The sequence below is a fragment of the Garra rufa genome, chromosome 11 (assembly GCF_049309525.1).
Source record: "Garra rufa chromosome 11, GarRuf1.0, whole genome shotgun sequence".
Lineage (NCBI taxonomy): Eukaryota > Metazoa > Chordata > Actinopteri > Cypriniformes > Cyprinidae > Garra > Garra rufa.
The window spans coordinates 12966281-12985725 of record NC_133371.1 but is presented as its reverse complement, the minus strand read 5'-3'; the positions used below and the strand labels follow the sequence as shown (position 1 = coordinate 12985725).

Below are 19445 nucleotides of genomic sequence, written 5' to 3'. Positions count from 1 at the left end.
AGAATTGGAGCAGAAGTGAAGCGACGCTTGAGATCCTAGAAGGCTCCCGCTGCTTCCGGACCCCAGTGGATCTTGATTCCTCCTCCCTTGGTCAGCGCAGTCAATGGGGCCACCACAGAGCTGAAGCTTTTAATGAACTTCCTATAAAAGTTAGCAAAGCCGATGAAGCGCTGAACCTCTTTAACCGTAGAGGGAACGGGCCAGTTGAGAACGGCCTCGACTTTCTTAGGGTCCATCTCCACATGGCCGGGAGTGATGATAAACCCGAGAAACTGAGCCTGGGTAACATGAAACTCACATTTCTCGGGTTTCACATAGAGATGGTTATCAAGAAGTCTCTGGAGGACCCTGCTGACATGACCTTCATGCTCCTCCAATGATCCTGAGAAAATGAGTATATCGTCAAGATATACGAAGACGAAGAGATTGAGCATGTCCCGTAGAACATCATTAATCAGTGCCTGGAATACAGCAGGGGCGTTGGTGAGCCCGAACGGCATCACCAGATACTCATAATGGCCTGTGGGGGTGTTGAAGGCCGTCTTCCATTCGTCCCCCTGCCGGATCCGCACGAGATGGTAAGCGTTGCGTAGATCCAGTTTAGTAAAAATGGAAGCCCCTTGTAACAGTTCAAAGGCAGTGGCCATGAGAGGAAGGGGGTACCGATTCCGAACCGTGATTTTGTTAAGACCTCGGTAATCAATACATGGCCTAAGGCCCCCATCTTTCTTTCCTACAAAGAAGAAGCCTGCTCCAGCCGGGGAAGTAGAGGCACGAATGATGCCGGCTGCCAAGGATTCCTTAATGTAGGTATCCATTGCAGTGCGCTCGGGGGAAGACAAGGAGAAGATACGGCCCCTAGGAGGGCAGGAACCAGGGAGGAGGTCAATGGCACAATCGTAAGAGCGGTGAGGTGGTAAGGAGGTGGCCCGGGACTTGCTGAACACTGCCTTGAACTGATGATAGGTTCTGGGGATTCGAGATAGGTCGACAGACTCTTGAAATACGGAACTAGGGGCTGAGGGGCTCTGAAGTAGGCAGGTGAGATGGCAGGGTGAACCCCAGCTCAGAATGGTGCCGGTGGACCAGTCGATCTGAGGATTATGTCTGCACAGCCAGGGGTGGCCCAGGATAACAGGATACTCAGGAGAGTCAATCAGATAGAAGGTCTCCTCCTGCTGGTGTTGAAGGATAGTAAGTTGCAGGGACTGAGTGGCCTCTGTTACTCTCCCTGGTTCCAGAGGTCTGCCATCCAGTGCTGTAACTGCCTGGGGATGAGGAAGATGTTGGGTAGGGATCCCAAGTTTCTTAGCCAAAGATAGATCCAAGAAGTCACCTGCAGCGCCAGAATCGATCATGGCCTGGACCGGATGCTGGTGGCCCTCCCAGGACAGAGTGGCTGGAACAGCTAAGACAGCATTAGCAGGAGGAGCTCTAATTTTCCCCATCACAGTCCTCCTGTAGCTGAGCGGGGGCATCCGTTTCCCGAGAGCTCGGGACAAGTGGAGCGAAAGTGGCCGGAAGCACCACAGTAGAGGCAACGGCGCTCCCTCATGCGACGTTCCCTCTCGTTAGGAGAGAGCCTGGAACGACCCAACTGCATGTCCTCCTGGGAATCAGAGGGCTGTTCAGGGGCTGGAGAAGCCCTGGATGCAGGAAAGCGGACTGGGGAAACAGACCTGCTCAAAGGAACTTGGGATTGAGACGCCTTGCGCCGAGCCACTCTCCGCTCTCTCAGGCGATTGTCCAAGCGGATGGCCATAGCAATGAGGGACTCGAGATCAGTAGCTGGTTCTCGGGTGGCTAATTCATCTTGAAGAGGCTCGGACAACCCTCCCTGAAAGCAGACCATCAGTGCCTCATTGTTCCATCCACTCCCTGCCGCGATGGTCCGAAACTCAATGGCGAAGTCTGCAGTGCTGCGGGAACCCTGATGGAGGGTAAGTAGGCGCTTGGAAGCTTCCCGACCACTGACTGGATGATCAAAGACTCGCTTGAACTCCTCTTCAAAGGCCGCGTAGGACTCACAACAGGCATCCTTAGATTGCCACACCGCCGAGGCCCAGGAGAGCGCCTTATCTGAGAGAAGGGTAATTATGTAAGCAATCTTGGAGCGGTCTGTAGGAAAACTTGAGGGCTGGAGCTCGAAGGTCAGGGAGCATTGGGTGAGGAAACCCTGGCAGGAACTAGGATCCCCAGCGAAGGGCTTAGGAGGAGGTAGTCGGGGCTCCGCAACTGAAGTAGGCCTGTTGCAACTCGGGGGTGAAGCAGAGGAAGGTGAAGCAGAGGAAGGTGAAGCACCAGGGAGCCGTTCAAAAAGCTGACGGATGGAAGCCATCACATCGGCTAGAATTTGAGAGTGTTTGCCCATCAGCTCCTCTTGACGACTGAGAACGGCTTCATGGCGCTGATAAGATGACTCGTGCTGGGCGATCACCGCCAACAGGTCCTTGGAGCTGAGTGTCTCTGGGTCCATGAGTGACTCGGTTTTTCTGTCACAAGCTGGGCTTGAACCCGGGTCTCTGGCGTGGTGGTTGAGGATGCTACCACAGAGCCACAGGAGTGATGATGTTGGACCCAAACGAAACACTCGACGCAGTATTCCAGGAAATGAAGATTTATTTAAAAAAAAGGTCTTTGCAAGAATAGTACAACAAAAGTTCTTCTCGGGCCGAGGTATAAACAACAGTCAAAACAAAGAAAAACTCACAAGAGAAAAATAAAGACTCCACGAGGGGAGAAAACAAAATCAGAGAACAATAGTAACTCAGGATACCTTACTTGGGGCAGCTTGGAAGGCTATAGCCAGACAGGGCTGGAAACACAGGGCAGGGACTCAAAAACCGAGTGAGAAAGCAGGGGAAAATAGTCAGCTTAAATACTCTAGAGGAAACAAGGCACAGGTGATCTGGATAGCACTAACAAGGACCCACAAAGAAGAACTAAGGCAGTGGGGAACATAGGGGACCTCTAGAGGCATGGAGACAAACTGCAAGAGGGCAGGATGCTGACAGGATCATACAAAATGCATGTTATTGTTTATTTAGTACTGACCTGAATAAGATATTTTACTTGAAATATGTTTACATATAGTCCACAAGAGAAAATAATAGCTGAATTTATAAAAAAATGACCCCGTTCAAAAGTTTACATACACTTGATTTTTAATACTGTGTCGTTACCTGAATGATCCACAGCTTTGTTTTTTTTTTTTTGTTTAGTGATTATTCATGAGTCCCTTGTTTGTCCTGAACAGTTAAACTGCCTGCTGTTCTTCATAAAAAATCTTTCAGGTCCCACAAATTCTTTGGTTTTCAAGCATTTTTGTGTGTTAACCCTTTCCAACAATGACTGATTTTAAGATCCATCTTTTCACACTGAGGACAACTGAGGGACTCATATGCAAATATTACAGAAGGTTCAAACGCTCACTGATGCTTCAGAAGGAAAAATATTAAGAGCCAGGGGGGGTTTTGAAAAAAAAACTTTTTTTTGAATTTGAAGATCAGGGTAAATTTAACTTATTTTGTCTTCCTGGAAACATGTAACTATCTTCTATAGACCTGAAGGGCAGTACTAAATGAAAAAAATATATAATATGTAGGCAAAATAAGAAAAATGTACATATCTTCATTCTGTTCAAAAGTTTTCACCCCCCTGTATTTGAGATCTTCACTGAGGACAACTGAGGGACTCATATGCAACTACTACAGAAGGTCCAATCGCTCACTGATGCTCCAGAAGCAAACACGATCATCAGTGAGCTTTGAACCTTCTGTAATAGCTGTGTACAGTATGAGTCCCTCAGTTGTCCTCAGTGTGAAAAGATAGATCTCAAAACCATACAATCATTGTTGGAAAGGGTTTAAATACACAAAAATGCTAAAAAGCCAAAGAATTTGTGAGACCTGAAGGATTTTTCTGAAGAACAGCAGGCAGTTTAACTGTTCAGGACAAAGAAGGAACTCATGAACAACTATCACTAAACAAAAAAACAACAACAACACAGCTGTGGATCATTCAAGTAACAACACAGTATTAAAAATCAAGTATATGTAAACTTTTGAACAGGGCCTTTTTTATGTACAGTGGGTACGGAAAGTATTCAGACCCCCTTAAATGTTTCACTCTTTGTTATATTGCAGCCATTTGCTGAAATCATTTAAGTTCATTTTTTTCCTCATTAATGTACACACAGCACCCCATATTGACAGAAAAACACAGAATTGTTGACATTTTTGCAGATTTATTAAAAAAGAAAAACTGAAATATCACATGGTCCTAAGTATTCAGACCCTTTGCTCAGTATTTAGTAGAAGCACCCTTTTGATCTAATACAGCCATACAGTCTTTTTAGGAAAGATGCAACAAGTTTTTCACACCTGGATTTGGGGATCCTCTGCCATTCCTCCTTGCAGATCCTCTCCAGTTCTGTCAGGTTGGATGGTAAACATTGGAGGACAGCCATTTTTAGGTCTCTCCAGAGATGCTCAATTGGGTTTAAGTCAGGGCTCTGGCTGTTGTGTGAAGTTGTTGTGAAGCCACTCCTTCCTTCTTTTAGCTGTGTGCTTAGGGTCATTGTCTTGTTGGAAGGTAAACCTTCGGCCAAGTCTGAGGTCCTGAGCACTCTGGAGAAGGTTTTCGTCCAGGATATCCCTGTATTTGGACGCATTCATCTTTCCCTCGATTGCAACCAGTCGTCCTGTCCCTGCAGCTGAAAAACAGCCCCACAGCATGATGCTGCCACCACCATGCTTCACTGTTGGGACTGTATTGGACAGGTGATGAGCAGTGCCTGGTTTTCTCCACACATACCGTTTACAGTTAAGGCCAAAAAGTTCAATCTTGGTGTCATCAGACCAGAGAATCTTATCACCATCTTGGAGTCCTTCATGCGGGCTTTCTTGTGTCTTGCACTGAGGAGAGGCTTCCGTCGGGCCACTCTGCCATAAAGCCCCGACTAGTGGAGGGCTGCAGTGATGGTTGACTTTCTACAACTTTCTCCCATCTCCCGACTGCATCTCTGGGGCTCAGCCACAGTGATCTTTGGGTTCTTCTTTACCTCTCTCACCAAGGCTCTTCTCCTCCGATAGCTCAGTTTGGCCAGACGGCCAGCTCTAGGAAGGGTTCTGGTCATCCCAAACGTCTTCCATTTAAGGATTATGGAGGCCACTATGCTCTTAGGAACCTTAAGTGCAGTAGAAATCTTTTTGTAACCTTGGCCAGATCTGTGCCTTGCCACAATTCTGTCTCGTAGAACCATCTCAAGGATGATCAGAAGAAATGGACAGCACCTGAGTTAAATATATGAGTGTCACAGCAAAGGGGCTGAATACTTAGGACCATGTGATATTTCAGTTTTTCTTAATAAATCTGCAAAAATGTCAACAATTCTGTGTTTTTCTGTCAATATGGGGTGCTGTGTGTACATTAATGAGGAAAAAAAAAGAACTTAAATGATTTCAGCAAATGGCTGCAATATAACAAAGAGTGAAACATTTAAGGGGGTCTGAATACTTTCCGTACCCACTGTAAATTCAACTATTATTATTGTGGACTATATGTAAAATCAAAAATAAAATGCTTTTTATATGCTCCCTCTTATTTTGGTAAAATAATTAACATTTTGCAGATTCTGCAAGGTGTATGTATACTTTTGACTTCAACTGCTCAAGTGATTTTCATGTTTGGGGTCCATGGCACCAAAATATTTCAATCCTTCTGTGTAAAGATAATAATGTGCAAAATCACACATTGCACACAGTTTGTTGTTTTTCTGGTGTGGCTCAGTTCAGAGTGACTAGACCGGCGCAGCGGGTGATTGTTGACGCCTCTGCGACTCTGAGCTGAATGCTAAAGCCGGAGTCCTGTACTGCCAAAACACCACTCTCCTCCAGTTCTGCTGGAAGTTCATTAGCGCCGCGAGATAATTAGTTGCGCCGTGTAACTAGGGAGCGCAGAACTTGGAGGTTGAAATGACAGGAAGAAAGACTGATGGGTGGAGGAGGAGCGCCGGCAGATAGAGATAGATTTAGCAGTCATGTGAAGGAAAGAACAATGCTTTGGTGAAAATGAGAGGCCGGTGTCGCCGAGCTGTAATGAGTTCTGTGTGTAGTGCAGGAGACATTTAAATAAAGGTCATTGCAGCACTGCACAGGACCCCTGGGCTTTTAAAAATACATCTGCAACTGGAAGACAGAGAGTGAGAGAAAGAGTAAATATCTGGTTGTATAACCGTAGCAAACAGTGAAATGGAATGGAATGAACAGACGGCGTATCAGTCTGAGAGAGTCCAGAGCAAATCAGCTGGTCTTTCTCCAGTAACCCGTGCAGGAATTCTGGAATAAGATTTAGTGAACGGGTCAGCAACCTGTTGAAGTAATTGAGTTGTTGAGTGAGCCACATACTCCGCTTACCCACTCCACTCCTGTTGTTCTTGTCTCCCGTCAGTCACGAGGCTTTTGAGATGAAATTTGGGACTGTAATTAGACTTTTTCATGTCTGGTTCTTGTTTAAGAACTGTTGCAACATGTCATTAGCTTCAACAGCCTTTTCAGTTTTGCATGGCTAAAACTCAATACTTTGCAGCTTAGCTTAGTATCTGTTACACAGCTTGGTTCATTAGAAAAAGTATTAACAAAATAATTGTATGTACATAACAAACCAGTAAATATAAATACCAGTGTTTTAACTTCAGAAGAGTTAAGAAATCGATATTATCTCTGATTTTTTAATCTCAATAAATAAATAAATAAATAGAATTCTCAAGTGGTCTCTTAATTTTCATAGCTGTAAGTACTAAAACCATAAAAAACATTACTTGACATAAAATAGACAATAGCATAAATAAACAGAAATGTATTTATTTTTCAGCTATTGATTTCTCATTTTTGTTTAGTTTAAACTTAAGTACTAAAATAACTCAATAAATATAAATATAATATATATGTAATATATATATATATATATATATTTTTACTTATTTCAGTTAGTTAAATTAACACATGGAAAGACATGACTTTCAGACTAGCTAAACAAACCGATCTCGTAAGCGGTGGTGTGAAAACGTATTATCATTACCTCTTTTGGGTTCGCGTGTGTGAGTGTTCGAGGAGCTTCAGACGAAGTGAACGTGTGAGCGCGTGTGGAGATACAGCATAATGGATGCTGTCTGCTCCGCTGTGGCTGCAGGTTCAGTGGAGGAGATTGGTCTGGACACTCGTCGCCTCAGACTCACAGCACACTCAGACTCTAACACTCACTAACTCATTTTTCTTGGCTGTCATAATGTGTGTGGAGAGCTCGAGTGGATCCTAACTAGAGCGAGCAGCTCCTGAGATTGGGCTGTTATTCGGGATACGGGGCAGGAGAGCCACCGCACAGCGAAATCAACAATCAGCTCTCTGATTTCATCTCTGGCTTCCTGCTTCACTCCAGACTCCATTTAATTCAACTCCTCTTCACTTTTGACCAAACGTTTCCATTTATTCATCTCACAAAATTACAGCAGACACAGAATATTTTCAAGTATTCAGTGTGAATGATCGGAAACCCTCTATTTGGGTTTAATAGCCATATTTTCTGAAAGGTGTGAATTTCACATTTTCAAATTCAGCAGTTTAGAGATCAAAAAACAACAATGCTATTTGTCGGCATGCTGCCCAGGAGACTATAAAAGTCGACATTATTACAGTTTAAACTATAAATGTTTTTTTATATTTTAATATATTTTAAAATAGAATTTATTCCTGTGATGGCAAGTTACATTTTCGTCAGCCATTACTGCAGTCTTTGGTGTCACAAGACCCTTCAGAAATCATTCTAATGTGCTGATTTATTACTTTTATTGTCAATGTTGGACACAGTTGTGCTGCTTGTTTAGTTATTTATTTGTAACCTGTGACTTTTTTAAAGGTTTCTTTAATGAATAAAAAGTTAAAAAGAACAGCATTTATTCAAAACAGAAATCTTTGCTAACAATAAAAGTCTTTGCTGTCACTTTTTTATTAATTTAACACATCCTCTCTGAATAAAAGTATTAATTTCTTTCAGAGAAAGAAAGAATAAAAATGTACTGACCACAAACTTTTTAAGTGGTAGTTTATATTGTTACAAAAAAATGTAAATGTTAAATAAATGCTGTTTTTTTTTTACTTTTTGTTTATTAAAGAATGATGAAAAAAAGTATAATAGGTTCCAGCTAAATTTTAGGCAGCACAACTGTTTCCAACATTGATAATAAATCAGCATATTAGAATGATTTCTGAAGGATCACTAAAGACTGGAATAATGAAAATTCAGCTTTGCATCACAGGAATAAATTACTTCTCAAAATATGTTCACATAGAAAAAAGTTATTTTACATTGAAGTAATGTTTTACACTATTACTGTTTTTTTTCTGGGTTCTTAATCTAATAAATACAGCCTTAATAAGCATAAGAAAAGAACATTAAAAATCTTACTGATCTTACAATTTTTGGATGGCAGTGTTAAGTGTTAAAAAATATCTGGATAATATTTGCATTTTATTAAGTAAATTACTTACCATTTCTCACCATTATAGTACTTTGAATATGCATACTGGTAATAAAAAATAAATAAAACATGATATAATTTAGCATTAGTTTTAAATTATATTTTTTATGTTTCATTATTTATTTTTCTAAAATGCTATTTGCTTTTTACACATTTATTCATTTTATGCTTCATTTATGTTGCTTTTTGTCTTCACAGAATGCAGATATTATATTATTGATATCAGGCAGGCATAGCAGGGGTTATTACAGTTAACTGAAACTAAAACAAAAACAAAAAAATAATAAAGACAAATAATAGACATATTAAAAAAAACAGATATGACAAAAGCGCACATCAAAATTACTAAAACATTAGCTAAAATTAACATGAATGCATATATACATATATATATATATATATATATATATATATATATATATATATATTAGGGGTGGGCATAGATTAATTTTTTTAATCTAGATTAATCTAGATTAAATCTTGGAATTAATCTAGATTAATCTAGATTAAAATGGCTAATTTAAATTCTGCTGAAGGCATTCAGAATATGTGTGCTACCCAAATAATGACTTAAAGTCTTTGAGAATGGATCATAAAGCTCATAAAGCTGTTCTATGATAATTTGTTGATGAAAATAAATTATGTTTAATTAGATGTACTTGTGTTTACTAACTAACAATGAAATTATTTTTTCTACCTATTAGATTGTGTGTTTTTTTTGTTTTAACGTCAACACCTACCCAGCCCATTACGTTACACCGTACTTTTATTTTGACAGGTTGCCGTGAAGTTTCTGTGTATGATATGATGCTAGTTTTCTCAAATGAAACGTTAAAAGTGACACTCACAGCAGTTTGGGAGATTGAGTTTATCTGTTCATGTGAGATGAAAATGCCAAAAATTACCGGGAGCGTCACATGTGTTTCAGTATGCGTGTAGTAAAAGCTCGTCTCCGCAATGCATACATACAGCTAGGCAAACGGAACATATCGGATTCATATTAAAACGGTCTTTTGCATTTCAGGTTTCACATACACTAGTCCATATCGCGATTTGAATTAAGTGACTGACCAACATTTGATTTATGAATCCAAAAACGACGAATTTACGTGGCATTTCGCTATAGTAGATTCGTTTTTTATGAATGGAGGACTACGAGATCCCGTCTGTGTTTTGGCGGAGGAGATTTAAACGCGCGACCATATTCAATAGTCTTCGGTATACATCCGCGTTAAACTATCAAGGTGAAAGTCATCATAGCTTGCGTAGTTTAGACCCAGCTCCTAACCCAAATTTGAGAATAGATTAACGGCGATATTTTTTTTATCGCGCGATAAGAGTTTCACGTTAACGCAGCGCGTTAACGCCGATAACGGCCCACCACTAATATATATATATATATATATATATATATATATATATATATATATATATATATATATATATATGCATTCATGTTAATTATATATATATATAATGTTATGTTATATTAAAAAAACTATAATAATATATTAATATATCATACTGTTTTTTTTTTCCATAACCTTAAATTAAAACTAACCACCTAAATAAATAAATGAATAAAACATTGCTATAAAAATGGTACTGGTTGACTGGGTGAAGGGAAAATGGGTCATGCTAAAAAAATAAATAATAATAATAATAAAAAAAGATTGGATTAAACCACATCTGGCTGTATTTTAGAGTAGACTACATCTTTTTGGAAAGCTTAACTAGTCTTTATCTTTGTACATGGGTTTTCTTCACAAAGGTTGAATTTTTTCAGCCATCCCTGAGCTGTGCTTTTCTCAGTGTCTGTGCATGTTTGTGCATCTGCCTCCTGAGGAACATAATGTGACTGCATTTGTATTTGGAGACTGTAAACTCATTCCTTCTCATCTGTTTTTCTCTTTACAGAGGAAGAAGCAAAAGAACTTGAGGAAGCCAAAGAATTAGAAGAAGCCAAATCAGGTCAGTTACTTAAAATGTTTTGTAGAAATGTACACAAGTTTAGAATTATTACAGTTTTTTAAGTTGCATTTAAGGCTGCATTTATTTAATCCAAAATACAGTAAATACTGTAAAACTGTAATAAGTAAATAACTGATTTCTATGTGAATATGTAGTGAAATGTAATTTATTCCTGTGATCATAGCTGAATTCAAGCATCGTTATGGCAGTCTTCAGTGTCACATGATCCTTCAAAAATCACTGTAATATGCTGATTTGATGCTCAAGAAATCACAATTTTTCCAATCTTTTGAGCATTAGTGTAAATGTACAGCACAGTAGTTGTGTGTCACATTTCTACCATGTTCACTTTTTTTGCTAGATATCTGTTGTATTAATGTTCGCTATTCTGGGCTCTGACTCAGTCAAAAAAGAGTCATGGTTCAATCTCTTAATGACCCTCAATGGCGTCGTAGTAATTATGATATTTAATGCAACTGGGTGAAATGTGACGGTAAATGCGAAACGAATGTGAAGAGCATAATAATAGGACTCTAGCAATAAACAGATTTGATCTTTTTCAGCTTAAATCCATCTTTAGTCCTCTCATCTCGATCCGTAGCTCTCGGAAAGTGAGTCTAGATGAGCGTTTGTGGCTGTCAAGCAGAAGAAGGCTTCTCTCCCCTCAGGTGAAGGCCAGAGTAAACGCTGGCAGAGTCCAGCTCCGCTCCCCCTGTGGCTTTAATGGCATTAAAGATTCATTTGACTCCTTTAGTCTGATTGAATTATTCACCCTGGCCATGAGCAGTAGAGTTAATACTATGAGATTTTAATAAGCAGGCAGGTGAAGAGGGTCAGAGGAAGAGAGAAAGAGAAAGGCTGAGGGCAAAGACTCAGAGAGAGGGATGTGTGTGTCTGTGGTAATGGGCTCTCATGAATATTTCACCTGTGACGTGTGTTAGGTGACGTGACATAGCGTGTTGACAGCCTGGGAATCCCTCTTGCTGCTTTAGCGTCTGCACTTTCTCATTTGACTCTTAACGGACTCGGAGCCGTTATAACTGTTGATGTGCACAAATCAATGTTTTCAGGGGTTTCTACCTCAAGAAGACGTTTGGCACAGAGAGATTTTGTGATAGAAGTAAAACTGACAGAGAAATGTGTGACAGTTGTGACAGAAAAGTGCATAAATTCAGTTTGGATGGCACCCTGTGGAAGATTGTGGTATAATGCCTTATATAAAATCTCACAGGAGCCAAATTTTTTTATATCAACTTCAAATTTGGAACATCATTTCTTTAGACATAAGGCTTTCATTTTATAGCAGTTTTAGAGTACAATCTGTTATGTAAAATATTTATTGGATATAAAATATAAAAATGAGTACAGTGCATTTTCTTTAGAGTAAATAGATACTTTTATATTTTGAAATGATTCCACTTCTGCAACAATCTGCTGTCTTTTTTAAAGAGTCCAGATAAATAAATAAGCTGTCATTACTTAAAATCAAAAACATGAATAAAATAAAATGAATCCTAAGAAATTTTTTTTTTTATTTCAGCGAGTTGGCAAGGCAGCATTTTTCTTTTTTCTTTAGTTTATCTTGTGCTAAAACATGTAGAAATAAAACTAACTGTCACCCCCATTTTTTTAAAATAGGCATGAAACTGCACTATCCAAAGTCTCTTTTTAAAGAAGACAATCAGCAGATTATTGCAGAAGTGGAATTTCTCAAAAAATTAAATTATCAAAAAATCTTAGGAGTTTAAATTTACTGTAAACAAAATGCACTGTACAATTTTTATTATATTTTATATAAAATACATATTTTACATAACAGGTTTTATCCTAAATTTGATATCGTATTGAAGCCTCACATCTAAATAAGTTATGTTCCAAATTTGAAGTTGATATGAAAAAAATTAAGGTTCCTGTGAAAGTTTGTTTAGGGCGTTATACCACAAACAGCCACCGGGTGCCATACAAATTCCATATATAGATTTTTCTGCATTTTTCTTTCACAAAAGTCTACATTTCTCTGAGAATTTTCATTCAATCACAAAATAACCACAAAATATGCAATCCTGAGACTCAGACCTTTCCAGTGATATGTTTTTTGACAAGATAGTAAAAAGTTGTGATTCTAAAAGACCGTAATGCATTTTGTAATATGACACTGCTAAGGGGGAGGAGACCGCCGAAAGATTTTAAAGGACCATTTCCATGGTAAAGCAATGTCTGATTTCAAAATGGTTTTCTTGAGCTTCTAAGCTTTCAAATGATATATAATTTATGATGGTTACTAAAACATTTGATAGCGAAAAAGGACAACGGAAAAAAGACCGCCAAGCGTCGCACAGGTGGGACGGTTACAGTTAAGGGGTTAATAAAAATATATCATCATATTTAAAAATAATAATACAAATGCAAAAACACACAAATGAATAGCTAAATCTTTAACTTAAACATAAAACTAATATGAAAAAATAATACAAATGTTTATTATAGCATAATGATACTTAGATATAGATATCAAATATGACACTCGAGTGTTTATTTTATTTATTTATGTATTTATTTTTGTAGTGAATCAGAACTAATTTGCAGTACTGTGTTTTATATGAACATATATACAGTATCTAGCCAACACAAATATGTGTTTGTGTATGTGTATTATATATTTTGGACATATCCATCAATACACGCTGATATTAGAAGTGTAAAAGATGGACTTTTATTTTGTGTTTCTTTGCTGTACAGCACTTTCTAACTTTTTAGGCTTAATGAGTCATGTAAATCTGAATAATTTCCGTAATATTAGCAATAGTACGTTGCTTTTTTTTTTATATCATTTGCAATAGGTGATGGTTATCTAAATTACATTACTTTCATATGCAATTTTCATAATTTAATTTTGAAGTCATTGATATTAATTAGCAAGCTAAAAAGGCTGACTCCTGTCAGCACTGCTTTATTCAGTTTTAATATTTTAGATACAAGTGAGAAATGTATGTATCAAGCATTATATTTTGAACTGATAAGAATGTAGTTGAAATATATGAATAATGAAAATTTTCTTAAGTAAAATGTTCAGCAGTCGTATTAAATTTGCATTGTTGGCACAGACTTTCCATTCAACTATTTATTTTATAGTGTTCTATTTAATTTATTTTTAAAAAATGTAAAGAAAACATTGCATAAATATAATGTTGGCAGGTTGTATTTTGCTCATAAAACACAGTCTATTAACAGGACAATTTTATGGAAGCATACACTCTTAAAAATAAAGGTGCTTTGAAAGGTTCTTCAAGCAATGCCATAGAAGACTCTTTTTTGGTTCCACAAAGAACCATTCAGTCAAAGATTCTTTGAAGAACCATCTCTTTCTTACCTTTTTATAAGCTGAAGAACCTTCTTTCGCCACAAAGAACCTTTTGTGAAACAAAGGTTCTTCAGATGTTTAAGGTTCTTTATGAAACCATTTAGACAAAAAAAGGTTTTTCTATGGCATCGTGTATGGATAGCTAAATTCAATTTAAAATGTAATATGTGAAATGGCAATATATTTCTGTATTTAAATTTACATTTTGCCATATGTGCAACATTTAGTGCAAAATGAAAATGAAATTCAATTAAATAATTTGCATTTGCCATTTCCTACACTAGTTTTAATATGCAAAAACGTTTTAGAAGTTGCAAAATGAAAATGAAAATGTATTACCCTACACTCTTAAAAATAAAGGTGCTTCACGATGCCATAGAAGAACCTTTTTAGTCTAAATGGTTCCATAAAGAACCTTTAATATCTGAAGAACCTTTCTGTTTCACAAAAGGTTCTTTGTGGTGAAAGAAGTGTCTTCAGATTATCAAAAAAAAGGTAAGAAATAGATGGTTCTTTAAAGAACCTTTGACTGAATGGTTCTTTGTGGAACCACAAATGGTTCTTCTATGGTATCGCTTTTAAAGCACCTTTATTTTTAAGAGTGTAATTGATTAGATATGCTTTACATGTCCAAGAAAAAACTGTAACAAAATTATCATTTAAATGCTGTTTTTCTTAAATGCATTTAGATTTACGGATAGGACACCTGGGATTGCATTTTTATCATAATACCATGTGATAATTGTAGCAAAATGTTGCATCATAAACACTTTTTACTGACATTTTGAGGTCATTAAAATTTACCTAGGAGTTTCACAACATTTCTAAAACTTTTATTTAGTTTGTATTTTTGTTGTACCAGAACATTTGGTACTGCAGTGTTAGCAACCTGCAACCAAAACGCAGTTGTGTGAAACGCTTTGTACTTGCTGGGTTGCTTCATTTTCATGGACTCTTCCTCCCTCACCATCTGCTGCTTTCTTTCTGCAAATTGATGATTGTCCTGATCTTGCGGATGCATTGAGTCTGTCTGTACAGTAGTTTGGCCTGGAGGAGCGCGTCCGTACGCCTGCGGCGATAGTGTAAGCGTCAGATGGCTTTCTGTGCTCATTGATATAGTCATCGCTCTCAGAGCCTCGCTCAAGGCTGCACCTTAAAGATGGATGGCTTTTATCACAGCGCTGCTTAAAGATTAAACCCGGCAAGCTTATCATGCTATTCTTGCCTTTGAGAGCCGGTGGGTAAAGATCATTAAATTGCATTTACTGAATGGTTCAGTTTGCTGTGAGAAATAGTCAATTATGCCAACAGGTCAAGGACAGGGTCACTTTATTTTGCCCCCTACTGGGCATGATATGTTAGCTGTGTGTAAATATGCTTTCAATTGGCCATAAACACACTGAAAGAGATTTCATGAGCTATGCAAAAAAAAAAAAAAGAAAAGAAAAAGGAACAGAAATCAATGTTATACAAATTATGAATGTGTTTGATGCATTATAATACATACTGTAAAATATTTATCATTTCTGTTCAGTTAGTAGAAGTACTGAAATTGTTTTAATGAAACTAATAAAAATTAGAGGGGAAAAAACAGAATTACTAAAACTTTAGCTAAAATAAAGTGGGAAAAGACGAATAAAACAAAATCACAGCATAATTTCTAAAAATTATGAAACAAAATAAAATATAATTCAAAATATTAACAAATTTAGGTACTATAATAGTACAGCAATGATGCTAAAATAGCAATTGTAAGCATTCAGACTTATGACTTTTGCGTGGCCGATTCTTATAAAAGCAAAAAAGCTATATCTAAGTACTAGAATATGGATATTTTAAATATGATAATGTATTATAAAACATAACAAATCATCCGAATAACAGACACAATGTAGCGTTGATTATGTTTTAATGCATTATACTGATATTAAAGGTATAACCAGGAATGCATTCATATTGTAATGTTTGCAGTCATTTATAAGAAACACAGCTAATATTATTATGAATGCATTACAATCCATCAATAACACCTTTATGGTGTATTATACAGGCAGACCTCATCGAAATTATGAAACTTCAGTTGTGTGATATGAAAGTATTCGCTTGCTGCTGTAAATAAATCTGATCAGTTCTGCTTACCCACCCACCCACACACACAAACACACGGCTCAGACAGCCTCATATTACAGTCATTTAAACACCCGCTCCTCCCTCACATACAAACATATGAAGAAAACATTCAGAAGTGCAGTTGTATTCTAATACATATAATCATATCAACAGATGGAAGTGAACATAGATTATACTATAAATCATGACCCGGTCATGCAGCAGTGTGGACGAGATATTTAAAACATGCCTAAACAACGTGACCTCATGAGAATTTGTTTGTAGTTTATGTAAAATATGGTTCTACAAAACGTACGTTTACTTAGAGTTAATACAGTATCTCACAAAAGTGAGTACACCCCTCACATTTCAGCAACCATTTTAGTATATCTTCTCAAGGGACTGTACTATAGAAATGAAACTTGGATATATTTTAGAGTAGTCAATGTGCAGCTTGTATAGCAGTATAGATTTAGTGTCCCCTGAAAATTACTCAACATACAGCCATTATTGTCAAAATAGCTGGCAACAAAAGTGAGTACACCTTGAGTGAACTTGTCCAAAGTGTCAATATTTTGTGTTAGCAACATTGTTATCTGGCACTGCCTTAATCATCCTGGGCATTAACTATTGGCCAGAGCTGCAGAGGTTGTTGCTGGGATCCTCTTCCACTCCTCTGTAATCAGACCACAGGACATGGTTCCAGTAATTCATGCTCTTGGACAGGTTGTCTTCAGCAAACTGTTTGCGGGCTTTCTTGTGAGCCAGATTCAGAAGAGGCTTCCTTCTTGGATGACGCCCATGCAAACCGACTTGTTGCAGTGTGCAGCGTGTGACCTTCTACTTCTGCAACCTTTAAAGCAATGCTGGCAGCACTCATGCATCTGTTTATTGAAGCCAGGTTCTGCGCCTGACGCACAAAACGAGTGTTTAACTTCGTTGATCGACCCTTGCAAGCCCTGTTCCGAATGGAACCCATCTTGGAAAACCTCTGTATGACCCTCGGTTTTAGGGTGTTACTGAACCTCTAATAGCCTTGGCCATTTTTGTAGAGAGCAACAATTCTAATTCTTAATTCCTCAGAGAGTTCTTTGCCATGAGGTGCCATGTTAAACATCCAGTGGTCAGTATGAGAGAGTTGTACTTAAAGCACCAAATTCGAACTGCTCTAATACAAGATTACCCACAGAAATGTATATTGTGCATTATACAACTTTGTATGGTCCTGTCAAGCAGACAAAAACATACTGCTGTTATCACTTAGGGTGTACTTGCTTTTGTTGCCAGCTATTTTCACAATAATGACAATAATAATTGTCCCTTGAGAAGATATACTAAAATGGTTGCTGAAATGTGAGGGGTCTACTCACTTTTGTGAGATACTGTATGTTCTCACAGGCACTAAAACGTACAATACTGACATTTTTACAGCATTTTAACGCACAATATTGACATATGTTAAAAACCTAAAACGTAAATTACTTACATATAAACAACTTTACAGACTTACAAATGAATCCTTATAAATATTAAAATTGCAGCACTAACTTTATATTATATTCAGTTGTCTTATCAATAGCTTTATGCTTTCAATTGCTTTATTAAAGGCACAATGTGTAAGTTTTCACTGCTAGAGGTCGCATATTCAAAACAAACAAAGAAACAAAGGCGTAGTTTAATGACACTGTGATTGAGTGTGGAAACATGGGAGTTGCTGTCTTCATCCCCACCGCCAATGCAATCCGTCAGTACTCGGGCATAAATCATGTCCATGGATGAGCTAATGTATTAAAAACTTATTCACTGTTTTTAAACAAAATTACAAAAGATTCAATTTTATTTTTCAAATCCATACGAACCAAACTCAAGCCTTTATTTAGCGATCTTCATCTCCATCCTGAGCAGTGACCGTAAACAGCAGTACCCGTGCTGACATGCTCATTACAAATTCAAAAACGGATGATATAAAATTGTATAAAAGACTGGTAAATATTTAACCTTTTTTAACTAAAAATACATAGCAATTTTTATGTTTTAAATAAATAAAACAATAATACAAAAACTTTTGTACTTTTGTGCTTCTAAACATTATGTACTAATACCTACGTATACATAAAATGAAACCAGGCTGGCCTAAAGGATATATTATAATTTTGTGTGATTTTTACAGATGTCAAATTAACCGCTAACCCTAAGTAATTAAACTTTGGTATGTTTCTGTGGTACCCATTTGCATTTGTAATATATGTACATACATTCAATTTCCATATATAAAACATATTATTATATAAAGTAAACACATATATGACACCTGTTAAAACATTTTTTATATATTAGCATGCATATGTAGTCCATACAAATATGTTTGTTTCTATTTGTGAAATGCATTTTTTGGACATATATGTTGCAGATGTAAACATTTAAATAATAAACAAATATATAGTTGACATAAAAAAATTATATAGATATTATTAATATATGTACATATACAGATTTTACAATAGTGATTTTATATATGTGACCCTGGACCACAAAACCAGTCTTAAGTCGCTGGGGTATATTTGTAGCAATAGCCAAAAATATTGTATGGGTCAAAATTTTTGATTTTTCTTTTATGACAAAAATCATTAGGAAATTAAGTAAAGTTCATGTTCCATGAAGATTTTTTGTAAAATTCCTACTGTAAACATATTAAAATGTAATTTTTGATTTGTAATATGCATTGTTAAGAACTTAATTTGGACAACTTTAAAGGGGATTTTCTCAGTCTTTTTTTATTTTCTTGCATCCTCAGATTTCTGATTTCAAATAGATGTATCTCAGCCAAATATTGTCCTATCCTAACAAACCATACATCAATAGAAAGCTTATTTATTGAGCTTTCATATGATGTATAAATCTCAGTTTTGTAAAATTTAACCTTATGACTGGTTTTGTGGTCCAGGGTCACATATGGTATAAACTTTAGATAAGCATTTACTTTTTCAACTCTCACACACACATGTTCTTCATTTCCCTCCTATTGTCATTTTTATTTTTTTATTTTTTCTCCTTTGACGTCATCACTATAGAATTTTTCATGTCATTCATGCCGTGTCTGTCTGGCATGGGATTGCAACCCTTGGCAACTGAACTAAGCGCCCCAGGGATCTCCATTCATCCGGCTCCTTCAGACTGGCTCTGTGCGCCCATGTGTGCGTGTGTTTGTGTTTGCATGTATTGTGTTGTGTTGCTTGCTCACAGTTAAATGTCACATACTGTGGCACATCTAAAAAACAGCAGCAGAAAACACAGGTCTTGTGTTTGAGTGTTGGGCAGGTTGTAATGATGTTGGGTGTGTAGACTGCAGTTTGCTCTCCGGGGAGTATAAGCCTGAGATGGTTGTTACTAGCTCAGACCAGCTCAATACTGCTTTTTTTTACTCGCCTTGAGTTGTTTACCTCTTCTTTTTTCACGTCCTTAAAGAAA

General features: G+C 37.2%; 1 protein-coding gene across 1 annotated transcript in view; it reads left to right on the top strand.

Moving 5' to 3' along the window:
- cd276 (CD276 molecule) overlaps positions 1 to 19445 on the top strand; it is a 149601-nt gene that overhangs the window by 81506 nt on the left and 48650 nt on the right. The window contains exon 5 of the mRNA XM_073850732.1: positions 10454 to 10507. Coding sequence (XP_073706833.1) covers positions 10454 to 10507 — 54 coding nt within the window. The remainder of the gene's footprint in view (positions 1 to 10453; positions 10508 to 19445) is intronic.